Source organism: Saimiri boliviensis, chromosome 10 (genome assembly GCF_048565385.1).
Source record: "Saimiri boliviensis isolate mSaiBol1 chromosome 10, mSaiBol1.pri, whole genome shotgun sequence".
Lineage (NCBI taxonomy): Eukaryota > Metazoa > Chordata > Mammalia > Primates > Cebidae > Saimiri > Saimiri boliviensis.
Window position 1 is genome coordinate 74,716,217 of NC_133458.1, and position 27,414 is coordinate 74,743,630.

The window sequence follows — 27,414 nt, forward strand, 5'->3', positions numbered from 1 at the left end:
GAATTTGTAGTTTTTAATAAATATGCTGGGATTGAGTTTACCTAATCCTAGATTTTCCTCATTTTCTTTTTTCTTTTCTTTTCTTTTCTTTTTTTTTTTTTTTTTTTTGAGATGGAATCTTACTCTGTCGCCAGTCTAGAGTGCAGTGGTGCGATCTTGGCTCACTGCAACCTCTGCCTCTTGGGTTCAAGCGATTCTTGTGCCTCAGCCTCCTGAGTAGCTGGAACTATAGGTGTGCACCACCACGCCCAGCTGATTTTTGTATTTTTAGTAGAGACAGGGCTTCACCACGTTGGCCAGGATGGTCTCGAACTCTTGACCTTGTGATCCACCCATCTTGGCCTCCCAAAGTGCTAGGATTACAGGTGTGAGCCACAGCGACTGGCCCCTCATTTTCAAACATAAAGCACACCTAGCTCTGTCTCGGTGAGTACACTCTAGGACCGTGATCCTAGCAAGGCGGCTGTGTTGGGGCTGACAGCAATAAAGAGCTCACCTCTAGTTTGGCATCCAGGTCTGCATCAGAGGCAACAACATGTTCATCTTCTTTCTTCCCTGTGGCTTTAATAAAGGCCTGCTTTGTTTCCCAATACTTCTGTTGCATCTTATTTACAACTGATTTATCTTGAGGATATCGATCCTGTAAGTCCCAGGGATAACTGCTAAAAAAATTTCAAGAGCTGTTTTATTCACAACTTTCATAAAGGTTAAGATATTTTAGTGTGAAATGATTTATTTCAACATGACTTTCCATGATGCATTTATATTTACAACCCTGATAAATATACGAGCACTTTCTTCTATGGGTATTACACCAAGAAAGTTAATCAACTCTTTCTGACTCCAAAACCTTCAAAGTCAGAGTGGAGAAATTTAGAATCTTCTGCAGGAAATAAAGAAACTAACCCTTGAAAAGAATGTAGATATCAACAGATTAGGCACACCCCTTTTAGAGGTGGAGAAGGTGAGGTCAGGCCAGACAGGGTGACTGGCCCAAGTCGCCTCAGTGAATCACAGATAAAGCCAGACACCAACACACTCTCTCCACTCTAATACTACAGCCAACACCGAGGTGATGACAGAAAAGCAGAGATAGGGGGCTGAAGAACAGAATGCTTAAGATCTATTACAGAGGATTCGAAAATAGACTCAGAGGCGGAGAGCACAATGGTGGCTGTAAGGTAGGAGGAAATGAGAAACTGCTATCCAAAGGGCACAAAGTTTCAGTTATGCAAGATGAATAAGCTCTAGAGATCTGCTGTGCGACATGGTGCCTACTGTTGTTGAGTTGTTTTTTTTTTGAGATGGAGTTTCATTCTTGTTGCCCAGGCTGGCATGCAATGGCAATGATCTCGGCTCACTGCAACCTCCACCTCCCAGGTTCAAGCAATTCTCCTGCCTCAGCCTCCTGAGTAGTTGGGATTACAGGCATGTGCCACCATACCCAGCTAATTTTTGTATTTTTTTTTTTTTTCAGTAGAGATGGGGTTTCACCATGTTGGCCAGGCTGGTCTCGAACTCCTGACCTCAGATGATCCTCCTAACTCAGCCTCCCAAAGTGCTGGGATTACAGGCGTGAGCCACCACACCCAGCCCCATGGTGCCTATTATTAACAATATTGTATTATGCACCTAAAATTTAAGAGGGTTGACTTCATGGTAACTGTTCTTACCACAATACAATAAAAATAAAATGAATTTAAAACTGGTTGCAGGCTTCTGATATTAAAAACTTTAGCCGGGCACAGTGGTTTATGCCTGTAATCCTAGCACTTTGGGAGGCTGAGACTGATGGATCATTAAATGGTCAGGAGATCGAATCCATCCTGGCTAGCAAAATGAAACCCCGTCTCTATTAAAAATACAAAAATTGGCCGGGCATGGCGGTATGCACCTGTAGTCCCAGCTACTCGGGAGGCTGAGGCAGGACAATCACTTGAACCCAGGAGGCGGAGGTTGCAGTGAACCGAGATCACTACACTCCAGCCTGGCGACAGAGCGAGACTCTGTCTCAAAAACAAAAAACAAAACCCAAAAAACTTTAAACTCTTCAATATAAATGCTTAAAATGTAGATGGAAGGCCATTTTTCAGGAGGATTATAGTGAAGACCAAATCAAAAAGTACGTGGAGAAGAAATTAGAAACTGGCCAAGTGTGGTGGCTCCTGCCTTTAATTCTAGCATTTTGGGAGGCCCAGACTGGAGGATTGCTTGAGGCCAGGAGTTTGAGACCAGCCTGGGCAACATAGTAAGACCCCATCTCTACAAAAATTTAGCCAGGTGTAGTGGCATATGCCTATGATACAAAGCTACTCGGGAGACTGAAGTGGGTGGATTGCTCAAGCCCAGCAGTTTGAGGCTGCAGGAAGCCATAATCATACAACTGCACTTAAGCCTAGGAAACAGCGTGAGACCCTGTCGCTGAAAAAAAAAAAAAAAAAAAAAAAAAAAAAACAGAAAAGAAAAGAGAGAAATCAAAGTAATTAAAAAACAAAATGGAATCGTGTAAAAGTGATTTGAGTACCTCAAATATTGCTAGAAAGTTTGCTGATGGAATTCCATCCCTCCCCTTGCTTCGTCCACATCCTCTTCAACCTAGAGTTCCTGCCCGAAAGGCCTCCCTGGCCCCACAGGCAACTCTCCTCTGTGGAGATGTACCTTCTTCTGTCCCTTCTCATCACTACCCAAAATGTACCAGGCTTGTGCTGAAACATGAGTTGGTTTATATGACTATATCAAAATACCAGTATCTCAAAACCTGATGATTTATACTTTCCTTCACTTACAATTTAATTAAATTTACAATTTTCGATTTGCACATTTATTCTCAAAAAGTCAGAAGGCATTTCTGATCCTTACAAATGGTTATCTTTGGAGAGAGAAGCAGGATTATGGGATACTTTCATGGTCTACTTTATATCTTTCTGCATTATTTAAAAGTCATATTATGAGCTCACAGCAGAGAAAATAAGATGAAATACATATCACACTTACATAAAAGATAATCTCTCTATAGAATATGCACATTAAAAGGCTGGAAGAATATACTCCAAAGACTGGTTATTTCAGGGGAATGGGATTCTCAGGAGTGGGACATGGAATGGACTTCTTTGTATTCTTTTTTTCTTTTTTGTCAAAGATCATGGATTAACAGGGGGAAAAAAGTCTGTTTGGAAAATAAAAGGGACTTCAGAAATCTAGTGAACACCCCTTACCCACTATCATTTAACAAATGAGGAATCTTATATTTCAAAAGGTTAAGAATCTTGGCCAAAGTCACACAAGAGTGAAATCCAGACCTCCACATCGCAGGTCAGTGTTCATTTCAATGTATTCTGCAGCCCCTGCATTTCAGCAGCAGGCTGTGGAGTAAGTGGGAGAAAGGATTGGGAAAGGACCCACTTCTTGGGGCTGTCCAGTCTCTCTTAGGTGCGTAACTATTAATACTTCTTTGAGCCTGCTGCCAGGATATGACAACCAAAGAGGGTCCCAAGATGGAGCCAGCCATTGTCATAATGAGGCAAGTTGGAACAACTAAAAAAGTGTAAAATGTCTGACAACTCTTAGAAAACTGTCAGCTGGAGATTCTAGGGACTTTTTTTTTCTCTTTTACTCAGGGAAATTAAGTCCTTCAGCCATTTATTAATTACTTTAAAAAAAAAGCCATTACATTTTAAGACGTAAAAATTCTTTAGAAGTCTGACATTTGATATCATAGAGGACTTGGGTACGTTGCTTCTCTACAGAGAGGGGAGGGGTTAAAAATTGTATTTCTGGCCAGGTATAGTGGCTCATATCCGTAATCCCAGCACTTTGGGAGGCCAAGGTGGGTGGATCACTTGAGGTCAGGAGTTTGAGACTAGCCTGACCAACATGGTGAAACCCTGTCCAAAAAAACCCAAACAAACAAAAACTAGCCGGGCATGGTAGTGCACACCTATAATCCCAGCTACTTGGGAGACTGAGGCAGGAGAATTGCTTGAATCTGAGAGGAGGAGGTTGCAGTGAGTCAAGATCACACCATTGTACTCCAGCCTGGGTGACACAGCGAGACTTCGTCTCAAAAAAAAAAAAAAAAAAAAGGTGTATTTATTGTAATTAACTGTGCATTAAAAAATATGTAACACATTTTTTTCATGATACAAGTTAAAGAAAATAAAAGTTCACAAAGATCTACTTGCTTGGTGGGTCATGGGTTCAAAAGAATTTGGAAACACTCCTTGAAGAGCTCTGGACCTTATAAGAGGTTTAAGATGCTGCTTAGATATGTTAGAGGCACATAAATGTCTGTGGTAACATTGCCCTATGGTTATCACATCTACTTTATTTAGCATCATTTACTTTCAACAATGACTGGCTCCTGAATGTCCAGGATGGTTGAAGTCATGACTATAAAATAATAAGTGTGAGTAGTGTGTGGTTGTAGAGTCATTCTTTATTTTATAGCTGCCCTAACATAAAATTTCCTTGTAACTCTAAGGTTAGAAATTATAAATAAGATACTAATAAAAATGCATCAAATCATTACATTAGACAAAATGGTGGCAAGAGAAATGATCATTAGATTCCCAAGAGAAAAGTTATACATACATGACTTTCTTAGAGAATGCACATTAGATAAGAATTTACAATGTTTTTTCTTACTTGGTTTTCACACCATATTTAACAGGGATATTGAAATTGGCTCAGCATTGGTGAGGGCTAACATGATACTTACTGCTAGTGTATCGCTTGTTCTTCCATTCAATAAACATTTATTGAGCATATGCTATATGCTTTCTACTTTCATTAGCCTTTCCCAATTTAGTAAAGATGAAAAATTAGTTACCATTTGTGTCCTGACATGTTTTCTTCTTCTTTTTCTACTGTTGATGATTTGGGGAGAAGGGGCAGGAAAAAAGCATGAGAAGATAAGTTATATTATAACCTGAAATAAAACAAATATATTTAACAGTTACACACTATATTATAGTTACATATTAATTTGACACACATAAAATGTTTCAATCTAAGCCATTTCTAGCTGTATTTTAGGGTCCAACACTATTACACAGTAATGCTACACACGGGTGATGACAACAGTATAGCTAAGTAAGACTGGAAGAAATATCCCAAGTAAAGTTTAAAAGGTGAACAGGCAGGTTGAATGAAAAAGCAGGTTGCAGAAGACTACATAAAATTTAATACCATTTATATAAAGCTTTAAAATATGTAAAACAGTACTCTATGTTGTTGAGGTATAAAATATTATCTGGTAAAGGTATAAAGAATTGCTTAGCAATGATGAACACTAAGTTCCAGACAGCAGACAACTGCAGGAGATGGTGTGGGATGTGATTCAAGAGAGATATACAGTGGCTTCAAGTGCACACATAATGCTCTCTTTGTTAAGCTAGGTGGTGAGTATACTGCATCTGTATACCTCTTTATAGACTTGAAATAGTTTAAAATCAACAATTTTAAAGAAACAAACCAGCACATTGCCAAAACAAAAACAAAAACAGAACAAAATTTAAATACCTCAACCAAAAACCAGAAGAGAGTTGATAGGCTTGAATCAGATACCAAGAAGGGTACAAAGTAGGAAAATACGTGTCTACCAGCCTAGCCTTGTATATTTATCTTGTTAGTAAATACTGGAGTCACTTAATGTTTCTGCCCTCACTCCATCTGCTCCATGCATGGAAGCTAGCCCACCCCAGGGGTAGGGCCCACCAGCCCAGCCAAATTAGCCCACTTGCCTAGCAGTCCCTGGAAAGAACAGAAAGCTCACTACCCAAAAGAATGGTCGCTGGCCAGACACTAAACTTTGGGCTGCCATAGTGAATGTTCATAGCATATGAATGCTCAGACTGCTTCACAGAATCAATCCAATCACTCTCCTTTGGTCTCAGAAAGGGTCCTAGCAACCAGTACTCCTAAAATGATTACAGATTTCCTAGGCTATTTAAAAATGTTTCAAGGGAACAAAATGAAGGTGTGGAAATCCCAGGCTTCAGGTATGGGGACAAGAGAAAGGACGAAGAGAATTTTCAGAGTTGTCAGATGCCTCTGAAAGGACAACATACTATAATGAGCATCTCTCTTCCTTGTGGAGGGCATTCAAATATCTGGACAATCTGGTTTGGGAATGACCTTCAGGGTGAGTATGCTCTGCCCTCCACTCAGTGCCTCGTGGAGAGGCTCCCAACCCCGGTCCTCTCACTACCCACACAGCTTCACTGTAAGTACACATTTACTTTAGTTAGCTTAAAATTTCCAACAAAATTTCTCATAAAAAGAGGTTGTTCAAAGGAAATGGAATTATCATGCTCTTCTCTTGAGTTCAATTTCACCATGAACTATTAGGATAGTTGGTACTTTTAAATTTTTCTGTTTTAGTAAAACAAATGTTTATTCTTTTAACAATTTAAAAGTGTCCAGTATAGTAGTGCTAACAATATGCACACGGTTGTACAACAGATCTCTAGAACTTCTTCATCTTGCATGACTGAAATTCTACACCCATTGAACAACTCCCCATTTTCCCTTCCCCAAGTCCCCAGCAAACACTATTCTACTTTCTCATTCTATGAATTTGACTACTTTAGATACCTCATAAAATGCAAACATGCAGTATTTGTGTTTTGTGATTGGCTTCTTTTACTTAGCATAATGCATTTAAGGTTCATCTATGTCATAGTATATGACAGCACTTCCTTTTTTAAGGCTGAATAATATTGCATTGTATATATGCAATGTTTTATACATATACATACACACCATTTCTTTATCAATTCATGTGTCAATGGGCATTTAGGTTGCTTTCACATCTTGGCTATCTGGAATAATGCTGCAACGAACACAGTATACAGTTAAGTTCTCACTTAAAGTCATTGACAGTTTCTTGGAAGCTGCAACTTTAGGCAAAACGATGTACATCAAGTCCTGAAAAACACTGTTTCGTTATAACGTTGATGAGAAACAACGGTTTATGTCATTTTACCTAAAGTTGCCGTTTCCAAGAACTTATCAATGACATTATATGAGGACTTCATGTATCTCTCTGAGATACTGTTTTCAATTCTTTTGCATAAATACACAGAATTTGGACTGCGGGATTATATGGTGGTTCTATACTTAATTTTTTGAGGAACCTCCATATTGTTTTCCACAGCAGCTGCACCATTTCAAGCCCACTGACAGTATGCAAGGGTTCCACTTTCTCTACACCCTTGTCAATGCTTGTTTGCATTTTTTAAAATAATAGCCATCCTAAACATTGTGAGGTGGTATCTCATGGTTTTGGTTTGCAGTTCTCTGATGATTAGTGATGCTGTGCATCTTTTCATATTTTTTGGCCATTTGTATATTTTCTTTGTAGAAATGTCTATGCAGGTCTTTAGCCCATTTTTATTTATTTATTTTTTATAGAATAGTAATTGGTTAAATATAGGATACATGTGCAGGAAGGAAGACAGCTGAAGATGAACCATGGGAATAGAATGTTTCATCATTTTTCTTTCTTTTTTTTTTTTTTTTTTTTTAGACGGAGTTTCACTTTTGTTACCCAGGCTGCAATGGCGCAATCTCGGCTCACAGCAACCTCCACCTCCTGGGTTCAGGCAATTCTCTTGCCTCAGCCTCCTGAGTAGCTGGGATTACAGGCATGCGCCACCATGCCCAGCTAATTTTTTGTATTTTTAGTAGAGATGGGGTTTCACCATGTTGACCAGGATGGTCTCGATCTCTTGACCTTGTGATCCACCTGCCTCGGCCTCCCAGAGTGCTGGGATTACAGGCTTGAGCCACCGCGCCCGGCCTTTCTTTTTAAAAAAAAAAAATTATTTATTTTACTTTAGGTGCATAATATATCTGGCATTTCTCTCCATGTTATCCCTCCCCACCCTCTCCTTTCTCCCCACCCACCACTGTCTCTCCCCTACCCCACCAACTGTCCCCAGTGTGTGATGCTCCTCTCTGAGTCCACGTGTTCTCGTTGTTCAACACCCACCTATGAGTGAGAACATCTGGTGTTTTAGCCCATTTTTAAATTGGGTCATTTTGTTGTTATTGAGTTGAAGGAGTTCTCTATATGGTCCAGATATTGATCCCTTATCTGATACATGGTTTGCAAATATTTTCTCCTATTCTGTAGATTAGCTTTTTACTCTGATGGTTATTTACTATGACTTTTAAATTTTTGCTTATTAAAATACCTATTAATTTAAATCCCTCATAGTGTAAATTCTTATGTGTTATTTATAGTTACAAATAACACAAATTGCTGAGCAAATTGCTCCTTCTACCTAGATTTCCAGGCTATTCCCAGATTATGATACCACATGGCAGTGTTCCTCAAGGTACTGTTTACAAGCCATTTGCATTGAAATCTTCTGGGGGTACTAATATACAGAATCCTAGACCCCATACCTTTCCTAGTGAGCTAGAATCTCTGGAAATGATTCTGGGAATCTAGTTTTATAACAGGCTTTACAAGTGATAAGTACATTAAAGTCTGAGAACCACAGCTAAATGGCACACAAGGAAAATTCTTTCTGGAAATGAGTCTTTCTTGAACAAACTACTGGATTATAGGCATGGGAGCAGAAGAATCATAAGTGGCCAAAATAAGGTCAGCTCTACAGGGTACATCTGAACATCTCATTAGAAGGCCGCTGGAGCCAGTGCTAACTAATATCTCTTTTTACATATGTTCTAACTCTATACACCAGAGACAATTAATAAACATCTTAATATTTCCTGACACAAATCTATTTCGTTTTGCTCTATTATTTTCCAAATCCACAGCATCAAAATTGCTACTTTAAAAAATCATTACAATCGTCATCCATTCATTTCAGTTCAACAGTTTAGTTTATCACACATGAATTGAGCATTTAATGAATATGTGCCAGTCACTCTTCCTGGCCTCAAGTACAGATCAGGTCCGTCCAATAGAAATATACTGTGAGCTGCATATGTAGGTTTAAATGTTCTAATAGCCATGTTAAAAAAATTTTAAATGGTGAAATTAATGTTTATATATTTTATGTAACCCAATATATCTAAACTATTATTTCAATATATAATCAGTATAAAAATGACTGATATATTTTACATTAACATTTTTGTACCAAGTCTAAAATATAGTGTGTATCTTATACTTTTCAGCAAATCTCAATTTACACTAGCCATATGAAATACTCAAGAGCCAAATGGGGTTAGTAGATACCATATCGAACAGTGCTAGTTTAGCAGTAAAGACAGATACATAATTTCCAGAATCAGGAGAGCCTTGACATTTGCGATGGACATATAACAGCGTCCCCTTAATGAATCCCCAAATTTGTAAGTTCTGCTGTAAAAATATTTTCTCTGTAAAATGGAATACAGTCTATGATTAGCTACAACTTCATGATTCTGCAAAAGAAGCTATTTCTCCACTTCTGCCACAAGGCACTTATGAAGCAAGCCCAAAGTGAATGGTGTCACATCTCCAGCTTTTTAACGACACTGAAAAGACATCCTAAAGATCTTCTTGTGGTCATCTTACCTTGGGAGATAAGCAAAGAAGGGCAAGTATGAAGATGCTTAGGGACTGTGAGTACCATGATATTGTCACAGTCAGCACAACTTGATCACATGAATGTGTATGTTTCACAATTAAACTGTTTCCTCAAAGAAGACAAAGCAGTGGCATCAATAATTAAGATCTGCTCAAAGAAGCAGAGGCCCAAGGGTTAATAGATCAATGAAAAGCAGGTTTCTAATTTTGATATAACAACCCTAGGAGTGTGGGAATGAGTTGGTGGGAAGAAGGCTCTGTGTCTAAGGCAGAAATAAAAAGAAAGGAAAGGCAACTTCCTGCTCAGAGGTAGAACTGCTGCTGAGGTAAGCACCCTCTTCTTAGGTGATGCTAAACCCTTTAGATTTTCCCAGGCTGTACCTTGATGTGGTTGAAATATATTCACCTCATGGTCCAACACCAGGTATTAAAACTACTGTTCTCAGCCACTTCCATTTAACTGAGAAATCACTCTGCTCTGTGGGAAGAATTGAGAGAACAGGGGGGAAGGATACTTTGTCCAGGTTTTATGTTGGGATTCTATGCAATAACTATGCTCATTTTTCCTCTTTATATATACTTGCTGTGCTGAGTCCTCAATTTTATTCCCCCAGGTAGATAGGCAAAAGACTGCAACAATCATCCAACTTGTCATTACTTGCTAGAGCCATTTAAAAACCACTTTAGAGGGCTAATATCCAGAATCTACAAATAACTTAAACAAATTTACAACAAAAAAACAAGCAGCCCCATCAAAAAGTGGGTGAAGGATATAAACAGACACCTCTCAAAAGAAGACCTTTATGCAGCCAACAAACATACTAAAAAAAGCTAGTCATCACTAGTCATTAAAGAAATGCAAATCAAAACCACATGGAGATACCATCTCATGCTAGTTAGAACGGTGATCATTAAAGAGTCAGGAGATGCTGACAGGATGTGGAGAAATAGGAACACTTTTACACTGTTGATGGGAGTGTAAATTAGTTCAATCATTGTGAAAGACAGTGTGGCAATTCTTCAAGGTTCTAGAACCAGAAATACCGTTTGAGCCAGCAATCCCATTACTGGGTATATAAACTAAGGGATTATAAATCATTCTACTATAAAAACACATGCACATGTATGTTTGCTGTGGCACTGGTCACAATAGCAAACACTTGGAGCCAACCCATTGATGACAGACTGGACAAGGAAAATGTGGCACATGTACACCATGGAATACTATACAGCCATAAAAAACGATGAGTTTATGTCCTTTGCAGGGACGTGGATGAATCGGGAAACCATCATTCTCAGCAAACTGACACAAGAACAGAAAACCAAGCACTGTATGTTCTCCCTCGTAAGTGGGAGGTGAACAATGAGAACACATGGACACAGGGAGGAGAACATCACACACCGGGGCCTGTCAGTAGGTGGGGGGCTGTGGGGTGGGACAGCATTAGGAGAAATACCTAATGTAGATGATAGGGTGATAGATGCAGCAAACCACCATGGCATGTGTGTAACTATGTAACAAACCTGCATGTTCTGCACATGTACCCCAGAATCTAAAGTATAAAACAAACAAACAAAACATTTTAGGCTGAGTGCAATGCCTCATGCTTGTAGTCCCAGCACTTTGGGAGGCTAAGGCAAGTGGATCACTTAAGCCCAGGAGTTTGAGACCAGCCTGGGTGAACATGGCAAAACCCTGTCTCTACAAAAAAATAATAATAAGAAGAAATTAGCTAGGCATGGTGGCACCCTCTTGGGATTACATGCCTGTAATCCCAGGTACTCAGGAGGCTGACATGGGAGGATCAATCGAGCCCAGGAGGTCAAGGCTGCAGTGAGCCATGACGGAGCTACTGCATTCCAGCCTGGGTGACAGAGTGAGATCCTGTCTCAAAAAAGAAAAGACAAAAGAAAAAACCAAAACAACCCATTTTTAAAAACTGGACAGCCTGGCCAGGAATAAGATACACATAAAGTGTTTTCCTAACACCCAAAGGTACATAGAATGTTAAAACAAGCCAGGTTGTAAGTACAGAGTTTGATTCACTGATACGGAGTAGAGAGGAGTCAGTTTGTCCCTAGCTGCCTTGTACCCAGACACTAGATTCTTCTCCTTGGACATATAATCTAAGAAGGTATTTTCATTTCATATTAGCTGGCTTCAGCTGCAATGAACGCTTGTTCTGACCTAGAACTCTTTTTCTATGCACTTCCTCAAGGCAGTGAAGTCAGCTGATGGAACTTCTGATTACTTTTGAATTATGCAAGGAATCTAAAATTCTTGAGCCAATCCTTGTTCAGAGTAAAGGTAAGATCAGTAATCATTCCACTATATTGGTATTCTCAACCCACAAAATTTGACTAGTTTTCAATATCTTTTCTTTCATACACTAAAACACATCAGGCAGTAACTGGATAAAACTCAAATATAGTTAACTTTTCTTCAGAGAAGCAGAAATGTGTACCTTCTCGTCAGTTTGTTAGATCAACTATTTCTTTTTAATATGGAACTGGCTTCCTCTTGAATCATGCTTCCTAAGCACATCCGGTTACCTATGCAAAGACTCATGTCTCAAATTAATTACCTTTACAACTTTAGTGGTAGAATTTTCTCTTCCATTCAGCGCGTAGCTCTTCTGTTGGTCGGAGTCCCAGCTGAAACTGAGTCCAGAATCCCTTTTTCTTGTGTCTGTACTGAGCATATGGTGGAGTGTCTTGAATTGCATATCTGAATCAATGCCAAATTTATCATTTTTCTCTTATTTATTTATAATTTCTATTTTCTATATAAAAATTGTCATTACCTTAGAGCAGGCGTCCCCAAACTTTTTACACAGGGGGCCAGTTCACTGTCCCTCAGACCGTTGGAGGGCCACCACATAGTGTACTCCTCTCACTGACCACCAATGAAAGAGATGCCCCTTCCTGAAGTGCAGCGGGGGGCCGGATAAATGGCCTCGGGGGGCTGCATGCGGACCGCGGGCCGTAGTTTGAGGATGACTGCCTTAGAGGTCTTCAGTTCTTTGGGAAGTGGAGGGCCATTTTTTACCCCATAAGAAACACGCCTCTTTCAGACCAGGCGCAGTGGCTCACGACAGGAAGGAATCCCGGCACTTTGAGAGGCCAAGGGAAGGGATTGCTTGAGCTCAGAAGTTTGAGACCAGCCTTGGCAACATGTTGAGACCCTGTCTCTACCAAAAATGTAAAAAATTGGCTGGGCATGGTGGTGCGCATCTGTGGCCCCAGCTATTTGGGAGGCTGAGGTGGGAGGATCGCTTGAGCCAGGGAGGCGGAAGTTGCATTGAGCTGAGATCATACCACTGCACTCTAGCCTGGTGGCAAACTGAGATGCCCACCACTCCTTCAGTGTCTCAAAAGAAAAGAAAACAAACACACTTTTCAGAACAGAACAGTCTTGCAATGATGTGGGTACAAAGTGGTACATTAGACACATCCCACAGTAAAATCACTCATTCCTAAACACCAGCTTCACAGCACCACATGCCATGGAATCTAAGGTACAAATCTGTTCACATTCCAACATTCCTGTTACAGTCAATACCTTGTCAACTATCAGGCAGTCACTTTTCTTTCTTCATGGAATATAAATGGTAAGATCTCCTGATCAATAGTATCTTATATTTGATGAAATGCAGAGTAATTCTTTAACATCAAACCACAGTAAATTACACATCACTATATGCCCCAGACTTTTGTGGCTATTTGTATATAACTGAAAAAAAGAATCTGCCATCATGTTACATGTTGCCTATGATGGGGCAAAATGCCATGGCAGAGGAAAGGGTCAGGGTTCGAGGGACACAGAGCAGAGGCACAGAGCTGGTTTCCCACACAGCCTCTGGGCTGAGTCTCTAAGAATTAGTAGTTGCTGGCGGGGCAAAGGCTGAAAGTGCGGACGGGAGGGAAGTGGTGTTATTCTAGGCAGAGGGAATGCAATGAACAAATTCTTCCACAACAGAACTACCAGTGGTGTGTGTCACCAACCATAAGCAGTTGTGCATTATAACTTAAAGATGAGACATATGACAGGGTAAACAGAGGGGCCAGTCTCTGAAGCACCATGTGCCACCTTCAGCATTTAGATACACTCAGTAGCCGCTGGAGGGTGGACACTCAATGCTGTTTATTTCACACTTGGTGGGCACCTTTTTTGTCTTTTGTTAGGGAGTTAGTTTTTGGACTATCCATCACAACTGTTGGAAGCTGGTGACATGCCTCTCAGATTTAACTTTCCATTGTATGATACTAATTTACATAACTTCTTCCTTATTCCATTTTCCGGTTATTTCAGAGATCAATTTCATCTGGAAATATGGCCAGTTTTCAGTATTTTATTCTTCCATACACTAAAACTTACACATCATGCAATAATTTTATAAAACTCAAATATAGTGAACTTTTCTTTAGAGAAGTGGAAATGTGTGCCTCCTACTCAGTTCATTAAACCGACTATTTCTTTTCAAATGATCTGAAGTGACGCAGGTATTTGGGTTTATTTCTCTCGTAACTTAAGAACAAACAGAAGTCATATAAAGTAGAGCATAGAAAGAGATGAGAAACAACTGAATAAAGAAAGCCCCTTCCTTCTGAAATGGGACTTGTGATCCAGGGAAGAGCAGGGCCTGAGAGCACAAAGCCGATCGTCCTTAGAGCCAGGGTTCCCACATGGCTTCTCCACTTGCCTCACGGACAGAGGAAATACCGATTTGTCAGAGGTTTTAGGCACTAAGGTAAAAAATAATTGGACGTCTGTACATTTCTTTGGGCAAAGTATGTTTTTCAGCATTTTTCCTAGATGTTTGTCTCTAGTCATTTCCTCTTATGTCAATAATGATTTTTATAATTTCTTATGGAAAGAAGCGTGTTTGAGTATAAATATTAAAATACTTTCAGTAGAAGCAGTAAAAAAAAAAAAGTGAACAATTCCTCTAGGCATAATTAACCATGTTAATTATTATTTTAAAATCTGGATTCATCAAATCCTGTTCTCAAGTGGTTGAGAAATGGGGATTCCCATGGAGGATGGGAAGTTGAATTAGCCTTCCATCCTTTCAAAAGCTAAGCATTAATTAAAGTAATATGATTTTGATGAGTTTATACGGGTGTTTTTCCTACCTCTCAAATACCACACAGCTTGTCTCTTCAGATTCTGATGTGGTCACAATTACCTGAGCATTCCACACAACTGCACACAAGGCTGCAGTGAGCTATGATCCCCTCACTGCACTTCAGCCTGGGCGACTCAGTGACTGTACAACTTTAAATGGATTCTGTTTCCAGTTTTGTGTCTCCTGCAATGATTTTTGACATTCCATAAATTCACAAGTAAATGTGAAATGGAATCATTTTAATTTTGTGAGTCAGCAAATCTTACCAAGATGAAAACAGAATTCTGACCTTATTCAAGGTAGCTAAAAGCTGAGTGTTTATTTAAACCCTACAGATGCAAGTCACTGTTAAAATAGGTATTTTCTGTTAATGAACTAAGGTCATAGGATATCTTCTTTTATTTCAAAAAAAAAACCACTTTTTTTTTTTTTTTTTTTTTTTTTGGCCCAGGCTGGAGTGCAATTGTGCCCTTATAGCTCACTGCAGCCTTGACCTCCTGGTCTCAAGTGATCACCCAACCTCAGCCTCTTGAGTAGCTGGGACTATAGGCACTTGCCAATATGCCCAGCTCATTTTTTTATTTTTAGTAAAATACCATAAAATACCAGCCAAGGCTAGTCTCAGACCCCTGAGCTCAAGCAATATTCCCACATTGGCCTCCCAATGCCAGGATTATAGGCGCAAGCCACTGTGCCCAGCCAAATATTTTCAAATGACCATTTTACTTACATTTTAAAAGAACTCAGGTGTTATATACAATATAACAATGATTTAGCTTAATGACTCCCTAAAACTATTAAAATCACACTCCTAAAGTGTGTATTTTGAAGGTTTCCCAATATGCTCCTTGATATAAATAAAAACTGGTAAATCCATGACCACGTCATATACTTAGTCATCACTTCAGCGATCTGGCTTCACTTTGCTCATCTGTAAAATAGTAGACTAGGCTAGTTGCTATCTAGGATGCCCCCAGTCACAAAAATAACAAAATTAATTTAAATTATTTTCAGAGACATTTTTTATCTAAGAGAAAGCTTAGAGATAATAAACACAACATCTTCCTTTTCAATAATGAAAAAACTGGGGTTCTAAAAAACGACTTTTCCAAGATCAGGTTAAAGGTCAAGTTCACATAGAGAAATGCTGGGAATGAAACACTAATCAGCCAGTTAACAACTTGATGTTTTCCTCTGTTTCTTCAGCTATTCCAAGACACGTTTCTGAAAGGAAAATATCAACTATAACAGAAACTAAAAAAAAAAAAAAAAAAAAAAAGTTGCTAAGCTACTTTCAAAAATGCCATCATCTTCAGCATTAATATTATTTGAAAATATTATATCCAGGTAAAAACAAACCACTAAACTCCAAACTGCTCATTAGAGGTGTGGTCCAGGGCTTGCTCCTCTTTCTTTTGCTTAAAGCCATCCTTTCAAAGGAGGATCAATGGTGAATTTTGTGCTACACCAAAAATCATGCAGTAATAACAAAGAGGTTGGTAGTTGCAAACAACAAACCTAAAAGAAATCTAGAAAGATAAAAATACATAATGTAAAACAACACTAGAAACAGAACAAATGGGTTGCCTCTGCTAAAGAAAAAAGTAATTTAAAAAATTACAGTATAAATTATATTTAACTTTGATTTTATTTAGTTTGGTTTATATAACTTTCAAATAAATAAAATGTCACATACAGATTTTATTCTGTATTTACTGTGACATTTCCTCTAAAAGCTTAACTTCAAAAGGTAAGGAATGAAGGAACACCCTAATCAGACAAAAGTTTCCATCGACTTCTATAAAGGAATACTACACCCTTCAACGTCAGCACAGAACATGATTAAATGATAGGTCTAAATGTTATCCTTGTATTTTATTGGGATCAAGTTATAAAACTTGGTAGGCCCTTACACATCTTACTTTAAAGAATGGCACCAACTTAAATTTTCTTTTTATGGAAGAATAACCTGAAGTAAATTAACTTTATCACCTTCAACTGTGCAGTCCAACAAAGCAGACACTAGCCACATGTAATTTGAGATATGGCTCATATGAATTCAGACATGCTCTAAATGTAAAATTCACACAGGATTTTGAAGACTTAGTAACAAAAAATTAAATTGTTTCATTAATAAACCTATATATTTATAGTTATATGTTATTTTTATTTCATGTTGATATATTATAAATTTAAATTTTATATAACTACATTTATATATTACATATATATGTATAGTAAACATTCTGTGGTATATTTAATTATAGTTTTTGTTTATATATTACATATTTTTAATATTTTATATTGAAACAATATTGGAATATTTTGGGTTAGAAAAATTATCAATTTAATTTAAGCTGTTTCTCTTTAGTTTTTGCTTGTTTGTTTTGAGACAGGGTCTTCCTGTATTGCCCAGGCTGGTTTTGAAGTCCTAGCCCCAAACAATCCTTCCACCTCAATCTCCTGAGTAACTGGAATTATAGGCATGGCACACGCCACAGTGCCCAGCTTATTTCTTTTTAGATTTTAAGCTACTGATATTTTACTACTAGTAGAATGTTTTAAATGATATATGTGGCTGCTATTATATTTTTGTTGGAGAGCCTCAGTCTAAGGCATTAAGCAATTCCCAAAAGAGCTAGAAATTAATTCCATAACTTAGATCACCAATATTCTATACTAGTTAGTTACAAATACCCTTAAACAGTTATTTCTGCCCAGAATCTCTGACATTTTGTCAGAGATGTCATTACAAAAATAAAATCATATATATGTTCTTCTGAAATAACCAAAAAATTGATTGTACTCCATATTTTTACAAGTTGTTTTAAAAAGGTTCAAATCTGTGTGCAAAATGTGCTATTTGTTTCAAATCAGATTAATGTGAATGGTAAATGAAGTGAATGGGCTACTATAAGACCATCAGAAGTAAAAATATAAGGACAATATTATGTAAGATATACAACATGTTTCCACAACTATAAAATGTATACGTATATTTATAAATAAAAAACATATGCAGCTAACCTTTAAACAGAATGGGTTTGAACTGCATGGGTCCACCTATACACCAATTGTTTTCAACCAAGGCAAATAGAAAACATATTTTCTATATTTTTTATAATTTAATTATATTTTTTTCTTATAATTAAATATAAAGAGAGAAACCTGGTATCAGAAGCCTGTGTAGGTGAAGAGTCAACTTTTCATATACATACATGGGTTCTGCAGGGCTCTGCGGGACTGAGTATGTGTGGATTTTGGTATCTGAGGGTGGTCCTAGAACCAGTCCCCTGTGTATATGCAGGGATGACTTTAATTCATATGAAATAGAAAGGTATGAGTGGTTAATAATATCAGTGTGAAGGAAGAACAAGAGTATGAATGTGGGGACTATAATTATATGAAATTGCACATAAGCACAATGTCAGCCATCGGAATAATTAGAGACGTTAGTGTTTACAAGATTCTCATCTTTTAAGATTAAATTCATGAATGGAAGCCTCCAAAAGATGTGATCAAGCAATTTGTTATGACTCCACAGAATCTCCTGGCTGGGAGTGAGAGAGAATTTACAGATCATTTAGTCCAACCTCCTCTTTTCACTGAAGGAACTGAGGGATATTTGGGGAAATTTCCCAAGTCACAGAGTAAACTTCGTCTTATTCGTCTTCAATTATTGAAATATGCAGACACCAATATGTGGTTTATAAAATGTGTATGCTGTGTGCGGGTCCTGTAAACAAACCACCACAGCTCCTTTCCCTGGAAATGGCACATATTCCAGAACTTTCCTTGGTTAAGCTGTGGCAGCTAAATCGTGTTTGAGTTTGGGCTGGCTTAGGAGCAGGGAATGCAGGCAGTCCAGGCAGGGGAAGGGAGGAGCAAAAAAGGATCTCAGAGGTCAGCAGCAAAGGAAAGCAGGTAGCAGAAGAAAGCAGGCAGCCTTTGGCAGCCTTCACATACAGTGAAGGCTTTCATGTATGCCCAACTAACAGCGTCACGCTTACCTCTACTGAGTCATCTGGTCGGTGTCATTTGAGAACTAATAAAGATCCCTTTTCCAGGATCTCTCTACTTTCTCAGGAAATAAACAGCAGTAAAGCCCAGAGCTTATAAAGCACAAGACTGTTTATTTTGATGGGGGTCAGGAAAGACAGGGATTATTAGGCACGTACCCTCCAGGGCAGGCCCAGGTAGAAAACCCAGAAAGTTGCCTGAAGGCACTGAGCTCCAGGTTAGGAGTGCAGAAAAGAGAGAAACAGGAAGCAGAAAGTGGGGAGTGGCTTGGCACAAAGACAGCACAATGTTTACACACTCCACAGTGATGCCAATGCTGCATATGGCAACATTGAGTCAACGGCATTAGGCACAAGGACACTCAGCTCCTGGCCTTCAGGGAGCAGTGGGTGGAAGAAAACTGCAGGCTGATGATGGGCAGTCTCCCTCTTCATGCACTCTGAGGAACCATGGCCTTGGCGCTGCACTGGGCACCTTCTCTCACAGTTTCCACTCCCTGTGCACCCCTGCTCACTTCTTTGGAGCTATCTAGAACCATGACATAACCTGCTGTTCTCTTCCTTCTCCCTAGGAAGAATGGCTCCTATACTCTTAACCCTGCCCACCTTTGTCCATCTATTGTCTCTTCTCTTCCAAATTAGTCAACCTTTCTTGGTTTCTAGCCTCAGGCCTCATTCTTCAACCGCTTTCTCTCTTGGTTCCCTTCCTCTTCCTTCTCTTCACAGTCAGAGGTCTAAGCCCATGCTGTCTCGTTCCTTTCTATACCAGCACAGAGACATCCTTCACTATGGGCCCCACTCAAATCCTCATTTCTCGCAACCTTTGACCATGCTCTCTTTCTTTCATGAAATGCTCCTCTTCCTCTACTTTTCAGGAAATATTCTCCACATTTTTCTATCTTTTCACTTTTCTTTGCTGGCTTCTTTTCCTCTGTGCCTGCATCTCAAATATCGGTATATCTAAGGTTCCAAGCTTGGAAATTTACTTGCTCTCATTAGGTGACATCTCATTAGGTGAAGTCACTTCAACTGCCAGATGTATGTCAACAACTTCCAAATCACACACCTCTCTGGAATGCCAGATCCACATTTCCACCTCCAGATGGTAATCTTCACCTGTATTGTTCCATAGGCACTTCAAATTCAGCACATTTAAAACTAAACTTCTCTCTTTCCATCTGTACTTCCAAATCCTTCTTCCTGTAGTCCCTATGTTAATTACCAGCACTAAATCTACTGAACGGCCTAAGTTGAAAACATCGCTCTCTTTTTTTTTTTTTGGCAGGGTCTTGCTCTGTTGCCCAGGCTGGAGAGCAGTGGCACAATCATGGCTTACTGCAGCGTTGATCTGCTGGGCTCAAGAGATCCTCCTACCTTAGTCTACCAAGTAGCTGGGATTACAGGCACATGCCACCACACCCAACTAATTTTTTACATTTTTGGTAGAGATGAGGTCTCATTACATTTCCCAGGCTGGTCTCAAACTGTTGAGTTCCTCCTGCCTTGGCCTCCTAAAGTGCTAGGATTACAGACATGAGCCATTGCGTCCAGCCTCTTTCATCTTTTGCAGCCATCACTATGCGATGCAAATCTAATCATTCCACTCTCCTACTTAAAAAGCTTTAATTGCTTTCTCTTGCCACTAGAGAAATTCCAAACATTTTTGGAAAAACCACAGGCCCCTTCACATTCTGGCTCCCTTTTCCCCAAATCTTACTGCCCTTCCCACCCTCCAACAGAACTATTCCCTCTGCGCATGTCAGAACGCTTGAGCTTCCCTGAATATACTGTCACTTTGAGGCTTTGAGATCATTCTCTCCACTTGGAATGCCTTTCTCTCTTTTGTCTGATTGACTAACTTAGAACTTACATCAAGACTCTCCTCAAATGTCACCTCTTCAGTGAAGGCTTACCAACTCAACATCTGTTCTTTATCCCTTTCCCCTAGGGGTCTTGCACTCCAGTCCTCCCCACTGAAAAACTTAACTGCTCCATGCTGGTGGTGCCACTGGACTCCTGTACTGTCCTTCAAGGAGCTAATTACATGTGTATCTCCCACATCAGACCGTAGGTCTCATGAGTACAGGGACCCTCAAGTTCATCTTTGCCTCCTTAGCACCCTAAGCATGGTCCCCTGGAGCACAGTAGGTATTCAGTAAACATGTGCTGGGCAAGGGGCAATAATTACGTACTACCACTTACCAAGCATGTCACACGTGTGAAGCACTTGGCATCATTATGTCATCGCCACACACTATGAAGGAGATATTAACCCATTTTGCAAGTGAGAAACAAAATTGACAAGGATGAAGTCATTTACTGAAAGTCAACAACTGGTAAACACAAGTTTACTTTTGACTTCTGAGCTCCTGTTTTTAACTACTCGGCTCTACTCTCGGATGAAAGGAGGTTGATGAATGGGGCTGTGTTTCTATAAAAACAATCTCCCCCAGTCACAGGCTTAGGTGCTGGGTTAGTCCCAAATCCACTGCCAATATGGTGTTACTGTGCACAACAAAACCTGCAACTGCTGATTGACTTCTCCCTTGATGGTTGTCAGGGTTCCTATGACCAAGGAGAGGGGGCACTATTTCTAAAAATCAGCTTCTTGGTCTCTGGCTTAGAATGCTCTACCCAGGAAACATCACAGAGAAGGCTGGATTTCCCCTAGGTTTCAGACATGGATGTCTATGCCCTGTTCTGGGAGCAAAGATGTGGGAGTGAGTGTGATCATGATGACGGTAAGAGACAGATTTCAAGGTGCATACTCCTGGAACATTGTTGCAATACTTAAACGAGTCACTTCTTGTACAAATACTTTCATTACCTAGAACCAGAAGACTTTTCTAGTCTCCAATCCAGACTCTGAAAATTAACAATCACTTCTATATATTCAGTGGTCCATCACTGAACACATACACCTCATGTTTTCCGCTCCACAGAATTATAATACGTTCAGTTGCCTTTTTCAGTCACTCTCTTAATTCATGTATTTTCTACTAAATGTATTCTAAACTTGAACTCTGCAATGTTCTCTAATTCTACTGACTTTTTAATAATAGTCCCCTATTTTCTACTAATACCGCCGCCACCTCTACAACCATTCAACAAATTGGAATCAGTCCTATGCTTACACTGATTAGTGCATCTAATCCTGAATCGCAGATGATCAAACTTGTCCAAGACCACTCAGCTAGTAAGGGACATGCATACACATTGGGCTCCAAACGTGAGAACTATTTGCTAGTACTCTCTCCTTTACTTGTTGACTTTTGTATATACAGATACACATGGCTGGAAGTGGGGAATGCTCCTTCTCCCCATTCCCAAGCCTTATTTACCTGCCGAATTCCTATTGGTTGTTTAAGGCTCAACTCAAGGGCAATCTCCTCCAAGAAGCATCTCAGGTTTTCTCTGCCCTCTCTCCTTTCTAGGTGGGATGCCCCTGCCCTGGGCTTCACTACCACCTGTGCTTCTATCTCCTCCCTGCTTTGCCTGAAAGGCAATTGTCGCAATTGTCAGTTGACTCCTCTCTCTCTCTTACTCAGCTGTAGGCTCCTCCAGAGCATGGTAGGGTCTGAGTCTTGGGATTCTGAGCATTTAACACAGTGCATAACACATGACACATATACAACCACTACTTGTTAAATACCAAGTCATCCCACTTCTCTGATTTGGTCAAAGGCCTGAGGGATGACGTCATCTGACTTAGCAAGAGAGACAGATGATTCCCATCATGAGTGATGCAGGGTATCATTTCCCCAGCTTTTCATGAACTCATTCTATCTCACTAGGTTTACAAGGAGACAGGTAGTTACCACTAATGGAGCAACAGCCACTTCTCAGACACTGGAGTCTATGCTTCACCCATATCACTGAGTATACTCACAATACTGCCAAGTGGACATAATGATTTATATTCATTTCATGAAGAAGTTTAGGATCAATTATCTTAAGTAACTGGTCTACAGTCACACAGAAGGCAGGCTTTGTTATAAAAAACAGGTATAAAATGCACTATCACATGTAGTCTTCCCTGGCCTGGAGAGATTCATTAGTTATTTGTGAAAATTACTTACAGGCCAAAAAACCAAAAACTATGTTAATTTGATGCTAGAATACTAAACAGTAAACTGCTAGAACAGTACAAGTGTGGTAACCTGGTATTTACAGAGGCTCCAGGGCAGTTCTAACATACTCATCTATCCAGGGCAAATCATGCCTGCAGTCCTTATCAGTCAGATGAAGATTATAATATCTATTTATCTCAAAGGGGGCTGAATATCACATAAGATCATAGTTACCAAGGTGCTTTGGGAAGGAAGAGGACAGAGATTCATTTTAGAGCACAGTAGGGGACAGTTTGATAGCAGTGGAAGACCCTAGGCATCAGAGCTACCTGAGATGCTGTTTAACAGCCGATGAGGGAAGCTTGACTGGGAATCCACATTTATCATAACAAGCCCCCAAATGATTCTCTGGGACACTGAAATAACAGGTTACAGCAGTGCTTCTCAAATGTTAACATATACATGGGGATCTTGTCAATGCAGATTTGAATTCAGTGGGTCTGGAAGAAAGGAGCAGGCAGGCTAAGATTTTGCATTTCTAATAGCCTCCCAGGGGAGGCCACATGCCACTGGTCCATAGACCATGCTTGAGTGGCAGGGGCTTGGAAGATCTATCCCCACTGGAACAAATTAGCTTTGTTTCTGATTGCTCCCCGCCATCCCCCCGCCCCCACCCTCCGCCAACTTCAGAGAGTATCTTCCATAAAGCCCAGGGTCTTAGTACTGGTACAAAATTACTTCAACTACTCAAAACCAAATTGAAACATACTTTGTATTACAGGTAAAGCAGCAGCATTCTTTTTAGATACAGATAACGTATGTTTAGCATGTGAAAGAATATTACTACTGCGTGAGTCCTATTTAAAAGCACACATACATAAGCAGAATATGTATAGGAATAAAAAAGAAAAAAGAAAAAAAAGCGCACAAAGCATTTTATATACATTATCTCTAATCCCCACCCTGCCCCCAACAAGGTAGATATTCTTGTTCTGTAGATAACGATATGGTGACTTAAGTAACTTGGTCAAGGTCACATGGCTAGTTATGTGTTACCGCAAGGATTCTGATATCGCTCCATCAGGACCCAAAGCCCATGCGTCCTCTGTATTCTCTCAGAGTGCTAGAAGCGATTGTGACATGAAAAGCATCAGCTTGGGAATCATGAACAAAGTGAAGAAAAAGTGTTTCTCCTCTATCCGTTTTTGAGTTTAAGGCTCTGTTGAGGCGGACTGTGAATGGTGATGAGATTAGGATGTAAGGTTCATTAGTGATCTGTGTTGCCTCATGGAGAAAAACATGCAGATAGCATCCTCATTAATGCTTCCCATAAATCTGATAATGCAGACGGAAAAAAAGGACACTAGTGACCAGCCTGCTGATTATAAACACTGCCACCTTCCCTCAGGCTTCTAGCTGTCAGGCTCAACCAACTAAGAGGAAACACTCTTCCTGTCCCTGTGGCCTGTCAACTTCCTCCCCATCTCCTGGTCGCAGTTTCTGTAATCTTAAAAGTTCGTACCAAACACAGGTTTATCCTCCTATGACATAGCATAGTTGCCACACCTCCATACTGCTGATAACGCTGCTTGCACCTGACAAAACGTACTATTTAGTGAAATGCCTTGAAAATGTAGGGATTTTTGAAGGCTCCGAGTAACAAAATTTTCTATACTTTTCATAAGGTTGATGTGGAGAGATGCACTGCTATGCGTAGAGAAAGCAGTGAGATAATTATTCAGGTGTTCCAAATGGGAAAAAACAGTTACAAAATAAACCACCCAGGCAATTACTATCCAGTGTCTTTAGCATTCAATGATCCCTGGGTGAAGAAAACAGGGTTAGACTTTTTAACATCAGGTCTCTCCACGAGTAGCCCTCTGTAGTTTAACTGCTATGTTTTCTAAAGACTCATCTTTATAATCAGTACAATTATTTCCCTTTGTAATACAAACAGAAACAATTAGAAAGCAACATCTCTTGCAATTAAAATATATATATATATATATATATATATGTAGTATAAAATCAAAGAGTGATATTTGAGCCATTAAGAATTATAAATTGATTTTGTCCCTGTGGTATTCTCTACAAAGGGTGTTTCAAAAATAAAGACTGAAATCTAAAAAGATATCTTTGGTTTGAAAACTTTCTTAAAAGCACTTTTAGAGAGTGTGTGTTTATTTTAAATAGGGGGTAAGAAATTGCATCGGGAGCTAGATTTCAAACTAAGCATTTCTTGTTTCACTCCCCCCGCCTCCCTGCAACAGTTCAAATCTCAGATTCAAACCAGAGGGTCACAGAAATCAATTTGAGATTTTCTTAAGAGACTTCACCGAAATGTATGGGCAAAAACATGTTTGCGATGAGTCATAATTTATAGGACCTTAAGGGCCAATGAACGCTTATGTGCCTTTCTTCCTACATTCAGTATCACTCCCAAAGCAGCTGGTGACATATTTTCTAGGCCTTGATAATTTTTATACAGTTACTAGGTCTCAGTTACTAAGGCTGCCACCAAGATTCATGAACAAAATCCTTTCTTGTGCCGATTTTTTAATGCCATCTAAAAGAAGAGAATGCTATTCTTTCCAAACTAACTCTCCCAAACCAGGCAGTTAATGCCCTTTGCCAGCATAAAGGCGCGATACTTTTAAGACCCCAAAGAGAAGCTCAGGGGCTTTGGAGCATCACAAGTAAAAAGACCGTGGGAAAGGTTCATGGAGAGCCGCTTTGGGGGAAAGGCAGACATAACAACAGGATATGTTCTTTTCTAGAGGAAGCAGGAGCTGCAATAGCCCCGGAGCAGGAAAGGCGGAGTCAGCAGCACCCAAAGGAAACAGGAGCGCCAGGGTTTGCTAGAACCCGGGTTGCTTAGGGGCTCTCGCCCCGTCTAGTCCGAGACTGGTGAACACCTCGCCCGCGGGGCACCCAGCTCAGGCCTCCTGACACCAGTGGTTATAAAGAGGTACGCATAAGCTCTCTGCCGCCCCTGCCAAAAACGGGCCACGGGGGAAGAGAAAAAGCACACACCAGGCGCCGCAGCAGGTGAACTTGTCAACAAGTCAACCCCGGCCGCGAGTCCCTGCCCACCAGGGAGCTCGGGGTCCTGGGGCCGGGGCCGCGGGGAAGTCGAGGCGCGGGGTTGGTGGGTGGGGCGGCTGGCGTGGGTGCCGGTGCTCCCAGCGCTGGGGCTGGAGCGCAGAACGCTTCCCTCCCGCTCCCCCGGGGCTGACGCACGCCCTCATGGCGCGCGCATCCTCCAGACCTTCCCAGGCCGGAGGGAGGAGGCGGGGGAGGGGAAGGGGCTGATGCGGTTCCCGCACCAGGATCCGGGACCCGAGGAGGCGACCCGCCTATCACGCGCCGCCCGCGGAGGGCAGAGGAGGCAGCTCCTACCAGGCGTCCCCGACCGTCCCGGCTGCCGGGCGTCTCCCGCTGCCGCCTGCAGCCCGCCCGGCGCGCCCCCGCCCCAACCCCGGAGGGCAGGTACCTCGGAGCCCCGGCCCCCGGGAGCCTCCCGGCCGCGGTCGGAGCGTCCCTCCGGATCCCTCATCCGACGTCAGCGTCAGCCGAAGGCGAGGGAAAGGGGCGGGGGAGCGCAGGAGCCGGCCCTTCCTGCGGCGGCCGCCACCAGCCGGAATAGCAGCCGGCGGTGCCCGTGCGCGCCGCAGCGCAGCGCAGCGGCCGGGGGGAGCGGGCGCCCTCGCCACCCGGCTACTGACCGTCGCCTGGGCTCCGCCGCCGCCTCCCTTCCCCGCTTCTTCCCTCCCGCAAACGCCCGCCGGGGCGACCCCCTCCGAGGGCGACCACAGGGAGGTGGGTGGGGTTGGCCTCACCTTGCTTGGGGCGGGTCGGGGACTGGGGGAGTGAGTCTCTCTCTCTCCACTCCCAGGCGTCTCTCCTCGACCCCCATCTCCTGGGGTATCCCCCGCTCGGATCCACCGCCCAGAGTGACCCCGCCCCTGCTCCCCGGCAGGTGTTCCACGTGGCCGTAGCGTTTGCGTCACAATGACCTGGCTGACAGGTGGGAGCCAAGGCGTACACCCCAGGGTTCCCTCCGTGCTGTGCCCAGTGCCTGCTGCTTGCTTCTAGGTTAAATTTCTGTGGCTTTAGAGGACAGGAGGCTTCATGACTTTGCCAAGAAAAGTTAGAGGCCTGCTGTACCTGGAAATCAAGTTTGAGCTTAAAGAATAAAGGATATATTTTAAAAACAGCTGTGTATGTATAGGCATATATTTTTCATTCCCATAGGTTTCTGTATCTTTTATTTTTAAGTTATTGCCATTTATAGCAGTATCATCTTCTCTTATCCTTTGTCACCAGGAAAGAACCAAACCATTGTTTCTAGAGACCCTGCAGTGTACAGATCACAGGAAGAAAAAGTGTTGGAGTAGTTGCTTCCTAATGTTATCTATGTGAAAATGAGACCTCCATGTACAATCACTCCATCTCTGGTTGTGTTGTATGTTTATATGTAAGTTCATTTAGTCGTCGCTGAAACAATTTAAAAGGACAGAATGATAGTTACTGAGTAATGATGCTGACAAATCTGAAATCCTGCGCTAACATGGATGGAGTGCCAGCTATGTGCCCGGCACATTCTGTGTGCTTTACGTTTAATTCTTAACAGCAACCCAATACGGTAG

The 27,414-nt window shown here is 41.1% G+C and overlaps 2 protein-coding genes across 16 annotated transcripts in view; one reads left to right on the forward strand and one right to left on the reverse strand.

The window, feature by feature from the left end:
* The window catches only part of ICA1 (islet cell autoantigen 1), a 159,147-nt gene extending 132,434 nt beyond the window's left edge, over positions 1-26,713 (reverse strand). The window contains exons 1-4 of one of the 15 annotated variants that reach the window (XM_074379496.1): positions 26,259-26,348; positions 12,133-12,275; positions 4,829-4,927; positions 497-662 (exon numbers count right to left, since the gene is read on the reverse strand). In XM_074379496.1, coding sequence (XP_074235597.1) covers positions 497-662; positions 4,829-4,845 — 183 coding nt within the window. In that variant the 5' untranslated portion in view covers positions 4,846-4,927; positions 12,133-12,275; positions 26,259-26,348. Of the gene's footprint in view, positions 1-496; positions 663-4,828; positions 4,928-12,132; positions 16,847-26,164; positions 26,208-26,258; positions 26,349-26,604 lie in introns of those variants that run through there. The other 14 variants (XM_074379498.1, XM_074379497.1, XM_074379495.1 and 11 more) reach the window with 14 other exon arrangements.
* LOC101034773 (uncharacterized) lies at positions 25,909-26,981 on the forward strand. Its single transcript, XM_039472925.2, has 2 exons — positions 25,909-26,584; positions 26,745-26,981. Exons 1-2 carry the CDS (start codon positions 26,077-26,079, stop codon positions 26,858-26,860), a joined length of 624 nt encoding a protein of 207 aa, XP_039328859.2. The 5' UTR covers positions 25,909-26,076; the 3' UTR covers positions 26,861-26,981.
* The last annotated feature ends 433 nt before the right edge of the window (positions 26,982-27,414 follow it).

Excerpts from the sequence above, each read along its gene's own strand:
- LOC101034773 (XM_039472925.2), top strand. The coding sequence starts at position 26,077 with ATGCGGTTCCCGCACCAGGATCCGGGACCCGAGGAGGCGACCCGCCTA. Across the intron at positions 26,585-26,744 it reads CCGAGGGCGACCACAGGGAG|GTGTTCCACGTGGCCGTAGC; the intron begins GTGGGTGGGGTT and ends GCTCCCCGGCAG.